At 44.0% G+C, this 18262-nt stretch overlaps 1 protein-coding gene across 1 annotated transcript in view; it reads left to right on the plus strand.

Moving 5' to 3' along the window:
- LOC115377887 (protein NLRC3-like) overlaps positions 1 to 17687 on the plus strand; it is a 35044-nt gene extending 17357 nt beyond the window's left edge. Inside the window, exon 9 of the mRNA XM_030078338.1 lies at positions 16968 to 17687. Coding sequence (XP_029934198.1) covers positions 16968 to 17494 — 527 coding nt within the window. The 3' untranslated portion in view covers positions 17495 to 17687. The remainder of the gene's footprint in view (positions 1 to 16967) is intronic.
- The last annotated feature ends 575 nt before the right edge of the window (positions 17688 to 18262 follow it).

Here is an 18262-nt window from a genome sequence, read left to right on the forward strand (position 1 = left end):
GATGAGGAAAGGGAGATGTTTTGGCCAGAGAAGGTGATGCTGGTGATGGATCATAACTGATGCGGTGTGCCAACTAGAATGGCTTCTGTTTTTGAGCTGTTTAACTGTAGGAAATTTAGCTTCATCCACGCCTCTATCTCCTCCAGGCAGGTGGTCAGAGGGGATGCTGGCAGGGGAGCGGAGGAAGTGGGCGTTGTCCTGAGGTAAAGCTGCGTGTCATCAGCATAACAATGGAATGATATCCCATGTCTGCTGATGACATTGCCCAGGGGGAGCAGATAGATAGAGAAAAGGGTGGGGCCCAGCACCGAGCCTTGAGGAACACCACAGGAAACGCTGTGAATTTGTGATTTTGTTTTGCCCAGGGCGACATACTCTGTTCTGTCAGTCAGATAGGACGTGAACCAGTTTAGTGTATTTTCTGAGAGTCCAATGGTGTGTTGCAAGCGGTGAAGGAGGATGTTGTGGTCAACCGTATCAAAAGCAGCTGTGAGGTCCAGGAGGATAAGTAGGGATGGTGAACCGGTGTCTGCTGCCATCAGGAGGTCGTTGGTGACCCTGACCAGAGCTGTCTCTGTGCTGTGACCAGGGCGAAATCCAGACTGAAACTTCTCAAGCACGTTGTTGTGTTTAAGGTGGTCCTGAAGTTGTGCTGCAACTGTCTTTTCCAGAACCTTTGATAAAAATGGAAGATTTGAGATGGGCCTATAGTTGGAGAGGACATCTGGATCAAGGGTGGGTTTTTTCAGTAATGGTCTGATGATAGCAGTTTTTGATGGGAAATGGCCGACCAGCAGGGAGTGGTTTATGATCTTAGTGATGAATGGAGAGATGGCAGAGATGTTGGCATTCAGCAGAGCTGTGGGGAACGGGTCCAAGGCACAGAAGGACGGCTTCATCTTTCTGATGACGTCCTCCACCTCTTCTTGTGTGACGTTGGAGAAGAAGCAGAGGGGCTGGACGACGATTTGATGGTGGAGGAAGGGGCACAGCAGTAGTTGAGAGTTGTGAGCGGATGTTATTGATTTTTTGTCTGAGAAAGGTGATGTGCATGTTGCACCTCTCCTCAGTGGCCTCAGTGTGGGAGGGTGAGGGGGGTTTGAGGAGATGATTTATTGTTGAGAATAGTCGTTTGGAGTTTCCGGGGCTGTTGTTGATGATGGTAGAATAAAACCCGAACTGTGCTTTCCTCAGAGCTTCTGCATATGCTCTCTTGTGTTCCCTGTATGCCTGTTTATGAACAGTCAGTCCAGAGGCCTTGAGCTGCTGCTCAAGGATGCACCCAGCTGCCTTCATCTTTCACAGCTCGCAGGTGTACCAGGGTGTTGAATGTGAGAATGAGACAGACCTTGATTTCAGGGGGGCGTGGCGGTCCAGAAGACTGCTCAGGGATTGGTTGTAAAAATCTACTGAGTCAGCAACAGAGAGGAAGTCAGTATGACCAGACGAGAGAGATTTGAGGTCCAGGACCAGGGTATCCCTGTTGATATTTTTCAGGTTTCTGAAGTGAATCAGCCGCTGTGGTTTATTTTGGGGGGAAGGAAAAGGCAGTTCCATTGACACGACCATGTGATCTGAGACACCGAGATCATAAACCTGGAGGTTGCTGATTGGTGCAGCGTTGGAGATGACAAGGTTGAGGGTGTGTCCCCTTGAATGTGTGGGGACATCGACATGTTGTTGTAGGTTGAGGGTGTCCAGTAGCTGAAGGAAATCAGTAGCAAAATGACAAGACGGGGTATCGACGTGAATGTTTATATCTGCCAGGATTATGGTATTGGCAGAGGTGGGACAGAGTGTTGTGAAGAGATCGTACATTTCTGGGATAAATGCGGGGTTTGGTTTTGGGGGCCGGTAAATGAGGAGAACAGTCATGGGAAAAGGGGGCTTACATTTAAATGCAAGACATTCACATAAGGATGTAGTGGGCAGAGAGATGGGGGACAGCTCCAGATCTTGACGGTGGATGACAGCTAGGCCACCACCGCGGCCTGTGTTGCGAGCTGCCTCCATGTAACTGTAGCCGGGGGGACAGGCTTCATTGATGGCAAAGTAAGTCCCTGGGCGGTGCCAGGTTTCTGTCAAGCACATGAAGTCAAGCCCTTTCTCTCTGATATGTTCTTCAATCAGGGCAGACTTATTGTTTATGAATTGGATGTTGAAAAGTTCGAGTTTGACAAATGACTGTGGGGTAGATCTCTGGACAGGTTGCAACACATTAAAATCCACTCTGTGCAGACTGGAATCCACCCCATGAAGTCTCCCAGGCCCAGTGTGCGGGGATCTCGCGATGTTTCCCATAGAACAATGCAGAAATCTCACGTTATTTCCTGTGTTTATGGTTGCCAAGGCAACAGCGCTCTGATGACGCGTCAGGCGCGCGACAGATGACCAGAGAGAAGGGATGCCGGTAGCCGAGCAGCTTGACTGATTGTGGTAAGTAAATTTTCGGCCGGAGCCTCTGTGAATGTAACGAGGGCGACGGAGAAGTCCGGGTTTTTTAAGAATAGGGAAATTAAATCCAAGAGTGGTCACAGGATCTACTTGCCAGACAGCGATTTGCAACGGGTAGTGGAGCAGTGGTGGAGGAGAAGAGAGTTTTCTGATGACAGTTTGGATCCAGAGAGCCCTTTTCCAGGTGGGCCAGAGTAGACTGCAAGAACTTGTCAGTAACAGGTAGGTGTCAAGCTACCTGGGATGTAGGATCTGAGTCCGTAGAGATAATCCATAGAAGTAATCCACAGTCCAGAAGCCATGAGAAAACTGAGCGATTGAAGTGTAGGATCCGAGTCTGTAGAGATAATCCATAGAAGTAATCCACAGTCCAGAAGCCGTGAGAAAACTGAGCGATCGAAGTGTAGGATCTGAGTCCGTGAATTTAAATAAATAGTCCATGAAAAATAATCAATAGTCGATAGATCGCGGGCGGAGAAGTGGCGAACAAACCATTCCACCTGGTCCTAGGCCTGCCCTGTGGCCTCCTCCCAGCTGGACATCTTTCCACGCAAAGGAGCAGCGGCTCTACTCCGAGTCTCTCACGGAAGACTGAACTTCTCACCTTATCCCTAAAGGAGAGGCCAGCCACCCTCCTGAGAAAACCCATTTCAGGTGCTTGTATCTGCGACCTCGTTCTTTAAGTCATGACCCATTGCTCATGACCATAGGTGAGGGTAGGAGAGGAGATTGACTGGTAGATCGAGAGCTTTGCCTTCTGGCTCAGCTCTCTTTTCATCACAACAGTGTATTACAGCGAATACAATGCCACGCCTGCTGTTCTGATTCTCTGGCAAATCTCACATTCCAATGTTCCCTCACTCGTGAACAAGACCCCAAGATACTTAAACTCCTTAACTTGGGGTAAGAACTCATTCCCGACCTGCAGTGGGCATTCCACCGGTGTCCTGCTGAGAACCATGGCCTCAGATTTAGAGGTGCTGATTCTCATCCCAGCCACTTCACACTCTGCTGAGAACCGGTCCAGTAAGTGCTGAAAGTCACAGACCGCTGATGCCATTAGGACCACATCATCTGCAAAAAGCAGCGACGCGATCCTCAGCCCACCGAACTGCAACCCCTCTCCTCCACAACTATGCCTCAATATCCTGTCCATGAAAATCACCAACAGGATTGGTGACAAAGCGCAGCCCTGACGGAGGCCAACACCAACAGGAAACAGGACCGACTTACTGCCGACAATCCGGACACAGCTCTCGCTTTGGGCATACAGGGATTGGATGGCCCTAAGAACTGCCCCCCTCACCCCATACTCCCGCAGCACCTCTCACAGAATATCCCTGGGAACCCGGTCATATGCCTTCTCCAGAAGAGGCGTGTCATCCATGACAGCCCCTCAACACCCAGAGCCTTTAGCATTTCCGGACAGATCTCATCAATCCGGGGGCCTTGCCACTGGGGAGTTGTTTAACTACCTCAGTGACTTCCTCCCTTGAGATTGACACCGATCCCTCGTCATCCTCCAGCTCTGTCTCTACCCTAGAGGGCGGGTTAGTTGGGTTGAGGAGTTTCTCAAAGTGCTCCTTCCACCGCCCGACAACCTTCTCAGTTTAGGTCAACAGCGTCCCATCCCTGCTTCCCCCTCCTGAGGTGCCAAATGGTTTTCCAGAAGCACCTTGTTGCCGACCGAAAGTCCTTCTCCATATCTTCTCCGAACCTCTCCCACATCTGCTGCTTTGCCTCCCCCACAGCTGCAGCTGCTGCCCTTTTGGCCTGTCGGTACCTTGCAATTGCCTCGGGAGTCCCCCAGGACAACATAACCCAGAAGGCCTCCTTCTTCAGTCGGATGGCTCCCCTGACCACCGGTGTCCACCACGATGTTCGAGGGTTACCACCCCTTGAGGCACCCAAGACCTTCAGACCACAGCTCACAACTGCAGCTTCAGCAATAGAAGCTTTGAACCTTGCCCACTCTGATTCAATGTCCCCAGCCTCCACAGGGATGCGGGAAAAGCCCCGCCAGAGGTGGCAGAAGGTTTCTCTGACTGAGGCCTCCTCCAGACGTTCCCAATTCACCCTCACTATACGCTTGGGCTTACCAGGTCTGACCAAAGGCTTCCCCTGCCATCGAACCCAAGTCACCACCAGATGGTGATCAGTTGACAGCTCTGCCCCTCTCTTCACCCGAGTGTCCAGAACATATGGCCACAGGTCAGATGATACGATTACAAAATCGATCATTGACCTTTGGCCAAGGGTGCTCCGGTACCACGTACACTTATGAGCATCCCTATTGTAACTAGGCACAAGGATGAATTTAAATTGCTGAACAACTGACTGAAAATCAGAAAACCCAGGATTCAGGAAGGAGCCTAAAAGTGTGAGTGCCAAAGAACAACACCGCAGGCAGGTTCGGATTTCAACAAATGTATCTTTTATGACTGGTTTTAGTCACCAACAGTATAACAAACACAAGTTTCACAATAAATGAGGAGAAGAAAAAAATAACAAAAATATAGGCTCTTCTTTAAATGTCTCAATGTCTTTTCACAGTCCAGTTTAATGTTCCTGCGAATGAAAGGAAAAGTTCAGTTTGTTTCTCCTCCTACCACACGTTGGGGGTGAAGGGAGATGAAGATGAAAACGAAGATGAAGATGAAGGCTCGAGGTAGCTCACGGACGAAACTGAAGATCCCTTAAGTTCGAGGTAGCTCGCCATCTATAGTGCAGATCACTGGAAAATCCTCGGGGAGAGGAAAAAACAAAAACCCACAAAAAAACCTGACCTAAAAGGTCAGGTCAAACAACAATATTAACATTCAGCTTAAACTTTTCTGCTGTACAACATTCAATAAAATCATAAATTCAAATATTTATCAGCATCATAAACTCAACAATTTATAGCCGGCATAAATATCACAAAATTACACATATATACACACACATTGCTAGTGTGCGAGTCGCAAAAGTTAAGCTAACCAGCTAACTCAACTGGCAATTTACATACATTTAGTGTTAGCAATGAACACGCCGACCGTGTAACTCGGTCTCAATATTAACCATTTTACCAATTCTTAGAAAAAAATGACAACGGGTGACACCTAGCCATGTAATGACTCTCTACTCACCGTTGAATGTAGAACCCACAACTTTACAGCGGGAGTAGACCATAAGTTTAGTAGCAGCAACAACACAACCAAACACTCGCATAACATGCGGAGGAAGAGGCGGAAGAGGAAGTGACCTCGTAACCCGGAGCTTATATTGAGATCGGTAACCATGGTTACCCGGGTTACACTATGTTTGAACATGGTGTCTGTTATGAACAATCCATGACTAGCGCAGACGTCCAATAATGAACCACCGCTCGGGTTCAGATTGGGGAGGCCGTTCCTCCCAATCACACCCCTCCAGGTATCTCTGTTGTTGCCCACGCATGCGTTGAAATCCCCCAGTAGGACTATGGAGTCCCCTACTGGAGTCCCATGTAGAACTCCATTCAGGGTCTCCAAGAAGGCTGAATACTCTGAACTGCTATTTGGTGCATAGGCATAGACAACAGTCAGAATCCCCATGAATATTTAAGTTACAATAGTGTGCCAAGATTGGTGACCTGGTGCATGAAGGATATATAACAGATTTTTTCCTTTTTCTTTTCTTAGGCTGATGATGTAGATGCAGATATCAGCCAGTTTGCAGTTGCAGTGCTCTCTGTAATCCCAGAAGACGAACGAGGTCTGACTCCAAACTCCTTACACCTGGAAGGTGAAAAAGCCATCATTCTGGAGGGATGGGTTGTTGTCGATGGTCTGCCAGATCTGCCAAAAGCTGTGTGTCTCCTATTTGGTTTGATCTATGCTCTGAATTTGGACTATCCAAAGGCCATGCAGAACACCTTTGAAATGTACTACTTTAAATTGAAGAATAACATTGCCGCTCCAATGTTGTGAGGCACTACATACGACCTAACTGAAGTTTTTACATCGTCTTTTTGCGGTTTTTGTGTCGTTTTTTGTAAATAGCTTTTGTTATACAATTTTTTTAAGGTATCAGCTGAAGTAACCCTTTACTATTGCATTGAAAAACAAACTATTTCTTTGAATTTTACTGTGATCGGACTTTTATCCTAATATGATCTGACTTTTATTCTATTATACTATACTGGCTACAGCACTGCACAGGTTGTTCACATATGCATTTGTTCATGCATATGGCTTTGTTAACTCTTGTTAAAGTTCAAGGTTGTACTTTGTGACTGCTTATCCACTGAAAGTTGAAGGTAATTATGGGTACTTATTCTAACATAATCAGTGTACTTGAAAAAAGTTAGGCAACTGATTGCCTCACTTTATCCAAGTAACCATAGCTTTAGTAAGAATTTATCATAGCATATCTTTAGTAAGATAAATGAAGGTCTAAGAGTAAATTTACTTGCAGTCATTGAGTAAGCTTACTTGAACTCTAAGAATAAATTTACTTGCAGTCATTCAGTAAGCTTACCTGAAATCTAAGAGTAAACTTACTTGCAGTCATTCAGTGAGTGCCCGCGCCAGAGAAAAATGTTTAAGCCATTTTTCAGCCAGATTGACACAAATAGACATGATTTGTACAAAAGCCCCGATGCGCGCCCACAGATCATTGGCACGTAGCAGGGACGCGCACGAGGGGGATTGAGGGGAATTCCAATACCAGTGTCGGCCAGCTTAGGGCCCCAGGCAATTGCTTGGTTTGCTTGCCTTGTTGCTACAGGCCTGGTGCCAGGGTGCGTGCCCGAGACGAGCACCAACGTGCCCTTTAACGCTGCGAGCCTCAGAGCGCTCGGTCAATTAACTTTTCTTCCTTGACTTCTGTCGATTTGTGTGCGTGAGTGAGCCAGGTGAGCTTCCATTCATGTTCTCTCCACTGTAGAGAATTGAACTTCAGCAAAATGCAGACCTTTGGCTGTTTTCCCTTGTTGGTATTGATTGTTGCTGCCGTGATAGAATGCGCTGATTAGGCTCTGAGTGACCGTCAGTTCAGTTATATTTGTAACTACAGTTCTCTGTAGTCACTGAACACTGAGGACAAACTTTGTCTAAAATGTTTTACTTGACTCTTTTTTAATGTTAAAGTCAGTGTCAGGTAGATTGTAATCTGAACACACCTCATAGATCAAATATGTTTTAGAGCCAGTCTGACAGCTTGGAGAGGCTGAACTGATGTTTCCTTTTTCTGCTGTTGACTCACCAAGAGAGAAAAACATGTCTATTAATTATTTCACCTGTTTTACTTTTATGTTTATTTTTTTTTACACTGCTATCACTGAACATTCACTACTGACCCATTGACACATGAGTAAATTAACTTTTCTTTTAAAAAAGACAAACAAAAAAAGAATATTCACAGAATTATTACCAGAAAATCAGACAATGAATGAGTAAACAAATAAACATGATTTATAACGATTATAAATACACATTTAAACTTATCACTAAATTCCCATGCAGTGAATGTTGCTGAGAGGCTGAAATGAGAGCTTTGTAAAGGTCAGTAGTTTCCAGTCCATGTGTGAAGAGTCCCAGAGGATTCAAAGTCCTCTGTAGATGAAGCTGCTCAGTGGGTTTGATGTAAAGGGCGGCTGCTCTGAGTGTTACGTCCACTCTGTATATGTGACATGGTGCTGACAGGAAGACAGCACACATCCTGTCATGGAAAGCTTGTTGTCATCAATCAGCCGCTGTGTTTGTGTCAAGGTGTCGGCTCGGCTATGGATGTGTGTGAGGAGAGAGAGGAGGGGCTCCCTGCCTCTAAGAGACCTGGACCTGGACCTGGACCTGAGCCCAGCTGTGTGTCCATGAAGAGTGACCGGTCTATGGATAAACCTTTTCAATTTAAAGATAGAGATGCTTCTGAGAATACGTAAATCATTATTATCTGAGTATGTTAGTGTTCCTAAGAAAGTAAAACAGTGTTGTTCATAGAGACACAGATCCCTTCACTGTGTTCATGATGTTTCTATCAGGATCCAGCAGGAGAGACCAGACTCCCCTGGACCCAGCTGTGTGTCCTTCAAGAGCCACTGGTCTAAGGATGAAATTATTAACTTCAAAGACACACAGCCCTCTGCTGATGATGGGTAATTATTTAAAGATACAGCATTGGTTCGGACCCTCAGACTGAGTTTCCTCTTTCAAAACATCACATCCAATAATCAGAGCAGCTTCTAACATGGAGTTCATTTTGTGTTTCTGCCAGGATTCATCCTGACAGAGCACAACACCTTTAATCATGTGTGTGTGTGTGTGTGTGTGTGTGTGTGTGTGTGTGTGTGTGTGTGTGTGTGTGTGTGTCCTCCTCAGAGTCCAGCAGCAGAGCTCAGAGGCTCCCAGTGGTCAGTCTGCCCAGGAGCATCAAACACACCTGGCCTCCATATTTCTGGTGTGTAAATGCAGCGATATGACACCAGAGCGAGTGCTGTTCTACTGAACATCAGCTCTCATGGAACACCTCTTATCCAATCAGATTGCTCCACTGGCACTAACTGTTGTAGAATGAACAACAAGGTCCAAACTGAGCAGCAGCTCAGGTCATAATCGTCTCCATGCTGCACTTTGGACTTTCAGGCTCTTCAACCTGGATCTGATTTTGTGTTTTGTGTCCAAATTTGAAAACGGAACTTGAATTCTTTGATTTTTCTGTTGCAGCTGCTGGAGGAGAACATAAACACCTTTGTGAAGAAGGAGCTGAAAAACCTGCAGAGGTCTCTGAGTCCAGATTACCCAGAATGCTCAGAGAGGCAGAGGGAAGATGAGGAGGTGTTGGATGGTGAGGAGGAAGAGCAGAGGAGGAGCAGCAGGGAGGCTTTTCTGCAGATCACACTGCACCTCCTGAGGAGAATGAAGCAGGAGGAGCTGGCTGAGCGTCTGTTGAGCGGTAAGAGGCTTTTAACTCCTTTAACAGGATGGAAAGGAGGAATGATGGGAAAACTGAATGTTTGCATTTGTAACCTCTGCTGTAAATACAGACATTTCTAAAACAAGAGCTCAGCAATCCCAGATTGGAAGGGAATGAACACAATCCTCATGGAGAACCTGGTTAAAGTGTTAATTTGTTCATATTTGTGTAAAATGCTGAACACAAAGTTGACATGGAAAATGCTGCCTTTCACATTTGGCTGCAGACAGTCAGGACTGGTTTTTCCACCAGCAGCTATGAGCTAAATGGATGCCATGCAGCCACAACCCAGATACATTTACCAGCAAATATTGACATTTCTCTCATTAATGTGACATTCACTTACTGATGTTTTTGTTGTTTGTTCATTCAGAAACTGCCGCTGCAGCGTGCCAACATAAACTCAGATCTAAGCTGAAGAAGAAGTGTGAGTATGTGTTTGAGGGGATTGCTAAAGCAGGAAACCCAACACTTCTGAATCAGATCTACACAGAGCTGTACATCACAGAGGGAGGGAGTGGAGAGCTCAATGAGGAACATGAGGTCAGATGGATTGAAACAGCAGCCAGGAAACCAGTCAGACCAGAAACAATAATCAGATGTGAGAACATCTTTAAACCTTTACCTGGAAGAGATCGACCAATCAGAGCAGTGCTGACAAAGGGAGTGGCTGGCATTGGGAAAACAGTCTTAACACAGAAGTTCACTCTGGACTGGGCTGAACACAAAGCCAACCAGCATGTCCACTTCACATTTCCATTCACTTTCAGAGAGCTGAATCTGCTGAGAGGGAAAAAGTTGAGCTTGGTGGAACTTGTTCATCACTTCTTCACTGAGACCAAAGAAGCAGGAATCAGCAGGTTTGAGCAGTTCCAGGTTGTGTTGATCTTTGACGGTCTGGATGAGTGTCGACTTCCTCTGGACTTCAACAGCAACCAGATCCTGACTGATGTTACAGAGTCCACCTCAGTGGACGTTCTGCTGACAAACCTCATCAAGGGGAACCTGCTTCCCTCTGCTCGCCTCTGGATAACCACACGACCCGCAGCTGCCAATCAGATTCCTCCTGAGTGTGTTGGCATGGTGACAGAGGTGAGAGGCTTCACTGACCCACAGAAGGAGGAATACTTCAGGAAGAGATTCAGAGATGAGGAGCAGGCCAGCAGAATCATCTCCCACATCAAGACGTCACGAAGCCTCCACATCATGTGCCACATCCCAGTCTTCTGCTGGATCACTGCTACAGTTCTGGAGGACGTGTTGAAGACCAGTGAGGGAGGACAGCTGCCCAAGACCCTGACTGAGATGTACATCCACTTCCTGCTGGTTCAGTCCAAAGTGCAGAACCTCAAGTATCATGGGAGAGCTGCGACAGATCCAGTCTGGACTCCAGAGACCAGGGAGATGATCCTGTCTCTGGGAAAACTGGCTTTTGTGCAGCTGGAGAAAGGGAACCTGATCTTCTATGAAGCAGACCTGGCAGAGTGTGGCATTGATATCAGAGCAGCCTCAGTGTACTCAGGAGTGTTCACACAGATCTTTAAAGAGGAGCGTGGGCTGTACCAGGACAAGGTTTTCTGCTTCATCCATCTGAGCCTTAAGGAGTTTCTGGCTGCTCTTTATGTCTTTCTGACATTCATCAACTCTGGAGTCTGGAATCTACTGTCAGAGGAACAATCAACCTCCCAACTAAATCTCCTCCTCCATAGTGCTGTGGACAAGGCCTTACAGAGTCCAAATGGACACCTGGACTTGTTCCTGCGCTTCCTCCTGGGTCTTTCACTGCCGACCAATCAGACTCTCTTACGAGGCCTGATGAAACAGACAGGAAGTTGCTCACAGACCAATCAGGAAACAGTCCAGTTCATCAAGGAGAAGATCAGGGAGAATCCCTCTCCAGAGAGAAGCATCAACCTGTTCCACTGTCTGAATGAGCTGAATGACCGTTCTCTAGTGGAGGAGATCCAACAGCACCTGAGTTCAGGACGTCTCTCCAGAGTCAAACTGTCCCCTGCTCAGTGGTCAGCTCTGGGCTTCATCTTACTGTCATCAGAAGAATATCTGGAGGTGTTTGACCTGAAGAAATACTCTGCTTCAGAGCAGGCTCTTCTGAGGCTGCTGCCAGTGGTCAAAGCCTCCAGGAAATCTGTGTAGGTTCATAGAAAACTGGACATATTAAATACATGATGCTTTCTACTGAAGAGAGAGAAAAATGACAGCTGTTTTCTTTATCTTTGATTCCTCCTCAGGCTGAGTGTGTGTAATCTGTCAGAGAGAAGCTGTGCAGCTCTGGCCTCAGTTCTCAGCTCCCAGTCCTCTAGTCTGAGAGAGCTGGACCTGAGTCACAACCAGCTGCAGAATTCAGGAGTGAAGCGTCTCTCTGCTGGACTGGAGAGTCCACACTGCAGACTGGAGGCTCTCAGGTCAGTGTTGTTGAATATTTAAATGGTGACCTTGTGAGTTCAACATCAGGATTTAAAGGGCATTTTCCTGTTCATTCCCAGTGGAATGGAATTCCTTAAACTTTTGTAAATCAGTCTTCTTCTCACTCAACTTTACATAAAGAATATTTAAACACTGACTGTCAGAGCTCATATATGAATCACATTAGATACTAGAGAGTAACATTTTCTATGTCCACATATCTTTCCTCAGGCTGAGTGGCTGTAATCTGTCAGAGAGAAGCTGTGCAGCTCTGGCCTCAGTTCTCAGCTCCCAGTCCTCTAGTCTGAGAGAGCTGGACCTGAGTAAAAACCAGCTGCAGGATTCAGGAGTTCACACTGCAGACTGGAGGCTCTCAGGTCAGGATTCCTCAACCTGCTCAACACATGACCAGTTCAGTCCTGATTTCCATGCAGCTTCATGTCACTGAACACATTCCTAAGCTGTGCAGGTTTTTGTGAAAACACAAAGCAGATGATGTGGTGGACTGATTGTGTTTGTGATGGTGTGTAGGCTGTCAGGCTGTCTGCTCACACAGGAAGGCTGTGCTTCTCTGGCCTCAGCTCTGAGCTCCAACCCCTCCCATCTGAGAGAGCTGGACCTGAGCTACAATCATCCAGGAGACTCAGGAGTGAAGCTGCTCTCTGCTGGTCTGGAGGATCCAACCTGGAGACTGGAGGCTCTCAGGTATGGAGAGACATACACAATGTCTTACAGAGGCCTGAGGAGTATTGTTTCATGTTGAATGGTGGATATGAGTGACGTGGTCTGCTAAATCCTTCATAGGGAAGGTTATTTACTGCCCATATTTCCATCCTCAAAGATAATCTGCTGCTCTGACTCTGTTTCTTCCTCCAGGGTGGACCATGGTGGAGAGCAGAGGTTGAAACCAGGTGTGAGGAAGTGTAAGTGTGGATTTAGTTTGATTCATCAGCACAAAGCCTTCAGCTGTTTAGATGTTGCAGCTGCAGTTTCTGCTGTTTGTTCTAGCTGCTTTTACCTGCTGAACCAAACACAGACAGATCTGATGCTCCACTGCAAACATGAGAACAGTTTCTCCATTAGATTTTTACATATTTCTCTCAACAGTTTAATGCCCTTGAAATGAAAAAAAAAAAACTTCATGTAATTATACAATAAAAAACTGATGCACTCCAATAACCTTTTTAAATTTTTACAATGAAGATTATGCATGAAGCATTTCGTGTATGTAGTTTATTCCAAGTGAACATAACTTGAAAATAATTCTAACAGGGAAATCTCCACATCTCTTGAACGCCATAAAGTGTAATTGTAGTTTAGTTTGTGTATAAATGGCTCTTCCAGATGTGAAGTGAAATTCCACAGCAGTTTGTGATCTCCATCCATTCAGATCCTGCTGTGAATGAAGAATAAGAATAAGAAGAAAAAGATTCACTTTATTGTCATTGTCATGGTTAACAACAAAATTTGGTGCAATCCTTCAGTGTAGCATAAATGAATGAATGAATGAATGAATGAATGAATTTTTATTTTGAACATGTCTTACAGAAAAATAAGCAGTATGTATGTACATACATACATACATACATACATATATACATACATACATCCTGATCCACATTTTAAGACCATTTGAAAAATTGCAAGAATTTACATTTTGCACTGTTGGATCTTAAGAAGGTTCTACGAAGAGCTTCAAAATGCAAAAAGAAGAAATGGGAGTGAGACAAAAAAAAAAATTGAGTAAGCAAGTTATTGCAAACAACCATTAAACTGAAATAGGCTGTTCATCAGCTGATCAAAAGTTTAAGACCACAGCCTTTAAAAGCCCAAATCTTCGCAAAAATGTGGATTCAGTGTCATTTTCTGTCAGCTATCCACACTGTCATGACCTCCTGATGGCAAAGGCAAAAAAAACTTTCTGTCTTTGAACGCGGTCGGATTGTTGAGCTGCATAAGCAAGGCCCAACGTGCCATTGCTGCTGAGGTTGGACACAGTAAGACAGTCATTTTAAACTTCGTAAAAGATCCTGAGGGTTATGGAACAAAAAGTCAAGTGGTAGACCCCAAAAAATGTCACTGGCCCTGAGCCGGAGGATCCAATTGGCTATCCCTCAAGACACGGGATGATCCTCTGCCCAGATTAAGCTTGTCACTGGTGCCAGCTGCAGTCCCATAACCATCAGACGGCATCTGTGAGAGAAGAGTTTTAAGAACAAAAAACGTCTTCAAAGGCCTCGTCTCCTTCAACGGCACAAAATTGCCCGTTTGGAGTTTGGTGCACCAAACATGGACATTGAAAGGTGAAAGAAAGTTTTATTCTCTGATAAGAAAATTTGATCAGGAGTGTACATCCATCCATCCATCCATACATACATACATACATACGTAAAACAAAACAAAACAAAAATAATAATACAATCATCATCAAATCATAATAAACACAAGTTCGCAACAGGAGTTCGAAACAGGAGTGGGAAGAAGTATGCACTTTTTTTTTTAAATTCCCACCCCTTCCATTACCCATTATAGTTTATATATCTATTACATCTTTATCTATCTATCTATCTATCTATCTATATATCTATATATATACTACATATTTATCCATATCCATAAGCTGTGGTGAAGTCAAGCTTTTTCCAGTTAAGGCAGGTGGCAAAAATTAAACCTGTCCTTCGGAGACAGCAATTTGAAACTGTAATCCATGCCTTTGTGACCACTAGGCTGGTTTACTGTAATTCTCTTCATATGGGGGTTAGTGGATCCTCCATTGCCTATCTTCAACTTGTACAAAATGCTGCTGCACGTTTTTTAACTGGCGCAAGCAAGTATGATCACATTTCACCTATTTTAACTTCACTCCACTGGCTGCCCGTCCATTTTAGGATTCATTTTAAAATTCTTTTATTTGCTTTTAAAGCCTTGAATTGCCTTGCCCCACCATACCTCTCAGAGCTGCTGCTCCCCTACACTCCGAGCCGCTCTCTCAGGTCAGCTGACCAGCTGCTCCTGACAGCCTAAAGCTAGGTTAAAGCTCAGAGGGGAACGAGCTTTTGCTGTAGCGGCTCCAAAACTTTGGAATGGATTGCCGCTGCACATTAGGCAGGCCTCCTCACTATCTCATTTTAAAACCCTTCTTAAAACCCAACTCTTTGCTTTGGCTTTTGACACCATGTAGGGTTTTGATTTTACGATTTATAATTTTATGTGTGCATGTTTTTGTTTTTTATCCTGTACGGGCAGTGCATTTCAAATTATTTTATTTTATTTTATTAAAATTATTTTATTTTGTTTTTTCTTATTTTATCGTGTTATCCTATTGTGTGTCTTACCTTTTTATTCTGCTTCTATTGTGTTATCTTGTTGTATTTTATCTTGTTGTGCAGCACTTTGGAAAACCTTGTGTTTGTTAAAATTGTGCTATATAAATAAAGTGGATTGGATTGGGTTGGATATCGCTATATACACTACTCAAAAAGTTAGGGATATTTGGCTTTTGGGTGAAATTTATGGAAAATGTAAAATGTTCACGCTACAGTGATATTATATCATGAAAGTAGGGCATTTAAGTAGAAGCATACACTGGTGATTTCCTCATCTCAAACAATTTCTTGAAACAAAAGCCAACAACAGTGGTGGTTATACCACAACAAAAAATGTCAGTGTCAATAACTTGTAATGTGCCCTTGAGCATCAATTACAGCTTGACAACGACGTCTCATGCTGTTCACAAGTCGACTTATTGTCTGCTGAGGCATGGCATCCCACTCTTCTTGAAGGGCGGCCCTCAGGACATTGAGGTTCTGACATCAAACACCTGATGTGAATTTTGCCGTTAAACTCCTTGTTAGAGAACAGCAACTTGTGCAAAAAGTACTGAAACATTGAACAGTTGGACATGTGCATTCAAAAGTTTACAGAAGGTCACATTAAGTTCACCTGTAAAGGTTATAATGCATTTTAGGTTCATCCTGAAATTTCACCCGAAAGCCAAATATCCCTAACTTTTTGTGAGTAGTGTATATGCTACATAGATATCCATATCAATAAACATGTTTACCACATCCATTAAATTATATAATCACTGGTCTATACTACATAATTACCCCTATCTGCCCTATCCCTTATCAGTTTAGCAATTTATTTTATCACTCATCTTCCATATACCTATTTAGAAATAATTTTTTGTACCTCTTTTTAAATATATTTATATTTGTACTTTGTTTTATCTATTGCTCCAAACTGTTCCACAAAGTCACCCCACAGCTTGATATGCACATACTTTTCATTGTTGTTCTTAGTTTGTTTTTTGAAATTCAGTTCTCCTCTTAGATTATAACCTCCTTCTCTTTCTGTGAATATTCCCTGAATATTTTTTGCCAGTAGATTATTTGTTGCTTTATACATTATCTATGCTGTTTTGAATTTGACCAGATCCATAAATTTCAATGTGCATGATTTTATAAATAGTGGGTTTGTGTGTTCTCTGTATCCGGCTTTGTTTTATAGATGTTACCCCAGACTTCCACACAGTAGGTTAGGTACGGTAAAAACAGTGAAGAGTATAGAATATGCAATGATTTAGTATCCAGAAAATGACTTATTTTTCCAAGAATTGCTGTGCATTTTGCTAGCTTTGCCCTTACATGGCTTTTGTGAGGTTTCCAGCAGATTTTGTGGTCCAAGATTACACCAAGAAATTTTATTTCATTTGCTCTTTCTATTTGTGTATTATCACTTACCAGTTCTACATGAGATTCTGTTTTATGTCTTCCAAACACTCTAATCTTTGTTTTGCTCAGATTTAATGATAATTTATTTCTGTCAAGCCACAGTTTGAGTTTGTTCATTTCAGTTGTAATCATCTCCAAAATCTGCTGCAAATTCTCATCTGCGAACAGAACAAATTTCAGTAGTTGTGATACTCTGCATATGTTGTTAATGTACATTATAAACAACTTCCATCAGAGCAATAAATATGAGTTTAAAAAAAAAAAACAGTCACGCACACACACACACTCCTTCACATTCCAATATTGCACAGCTGACACCATGTGTCTTCATCAATGAGTTAACAAATCAATAATCAAACTGTTAATAAATCAGCAGATAATAACCACAGCAGGTCTGTTGTGTCTTGTTCTCTCCATCAGATTCCTGTGAACTCAAACTGGACACAAACACAGCAAACAGACACCTCGTCCTGTCTGAGGACAACAGGAAGGTGACAGCAGTGAGACAGGAGCAGCCATATCCTGATCACCCAGAGAGGTTTGAGCACTGGAACCAGATCCTGTGTAGAGATGGTCTGACTGGTTGCTGCTACTGGGAGGTCGAATGGGAAGGAGGGATTTATATAGGACTGACTTACAGAGGAATCAGCAGGAGAGGAAACACTGATGACTGTGAGCTTGGATGTAATGAAAACTCCTGGAGTCTGTTCTGCTCTGATGGAAGTTTCATTGCCAGACACAATAACAGTCAGACATACATCCCTGCCCCCTCCTCCTCTAACAGAGTGGCAGTGTATCTGGACTGGCCTGCTGGCTCTCTGTCCTTCTACAGCGTCTCCTCTGACACACTGATCCACCGCCACACCTTCAGCAGCACCTTCACTCAGCCTCTGTACCCGGGCTTTGAGGTTTGGTTTGGTTCCTCAGTGTCTCTGTGTCAGATCTGAGGAGTGAGAGTCGCGTCTTCACACTGCTGATCAGAGACAGCTGCTGACATGACAGTTCATTGCAAAGCCATTTTTATAAACTTATTGAACTATTTACAAACAGAAAAAAACCTCAGGAACAATCAGAATCAGAAATACTTTATTTGTAGCCCATTTATCCCTTAAATAATTAGAGAAAGGCCCTGAGTTCTTTAACTTGATCAACTTATGTATAAACCGAATGGATACTATGAAAAGAAAGTGTACATTTGTCGCTAGAAAAGTTATGAAAACAAAGCTAAAGCCACAAGCTATCTTAAAATATAGCAATTTCCACCGAAAGTAGAAGGGTTGCCCGCCATGCTTTTTGTTCATGCCGGGGAGAAACTGGGCAGTCACGTGACCGAAAGTATGCCCGCAGAAAAGACTTGGCAGATAAGATGTACCCATGTCACAATTTCAGAGCCGTTTTTGTGAAATGACTACGTTTTGCCTTGTGGACCAATATAGATATTACACAACTTGGAGTGAGACTGGGTTGAGTAATTACAACTTGTTTTCTAGAGTCTCAGACACAGCCTAGATATTAGGGTTGGGAATCTCTGGCATGAGGCCGATTCGATACATATCTAGATACACAGGTTACGATTCGATTCAAAAACGATATATTTTTAATACAGAACGATTCGATACGATTCGATACAGTTTAAGAACAATACGATTCGATACGATTTGATACGGTTTAAGAACGATACGATTCGATACGGTTTAAGAACGATATGATTCGAT

This window comes from Myripristis murdjan, chromosome 1 (genome assembly GCF_902150065.1).
Source record: "Myripristis murdjan chromosome 1, fMyrMur1.1, whole genome shotgun sequence".
Classification (NCBI taxonomy): Eukaryota; Metazoa; Chordata; class Actinopteri; order Holocentriformes; family Holocentridae; genus Myripristis; species Myripristis murdjan.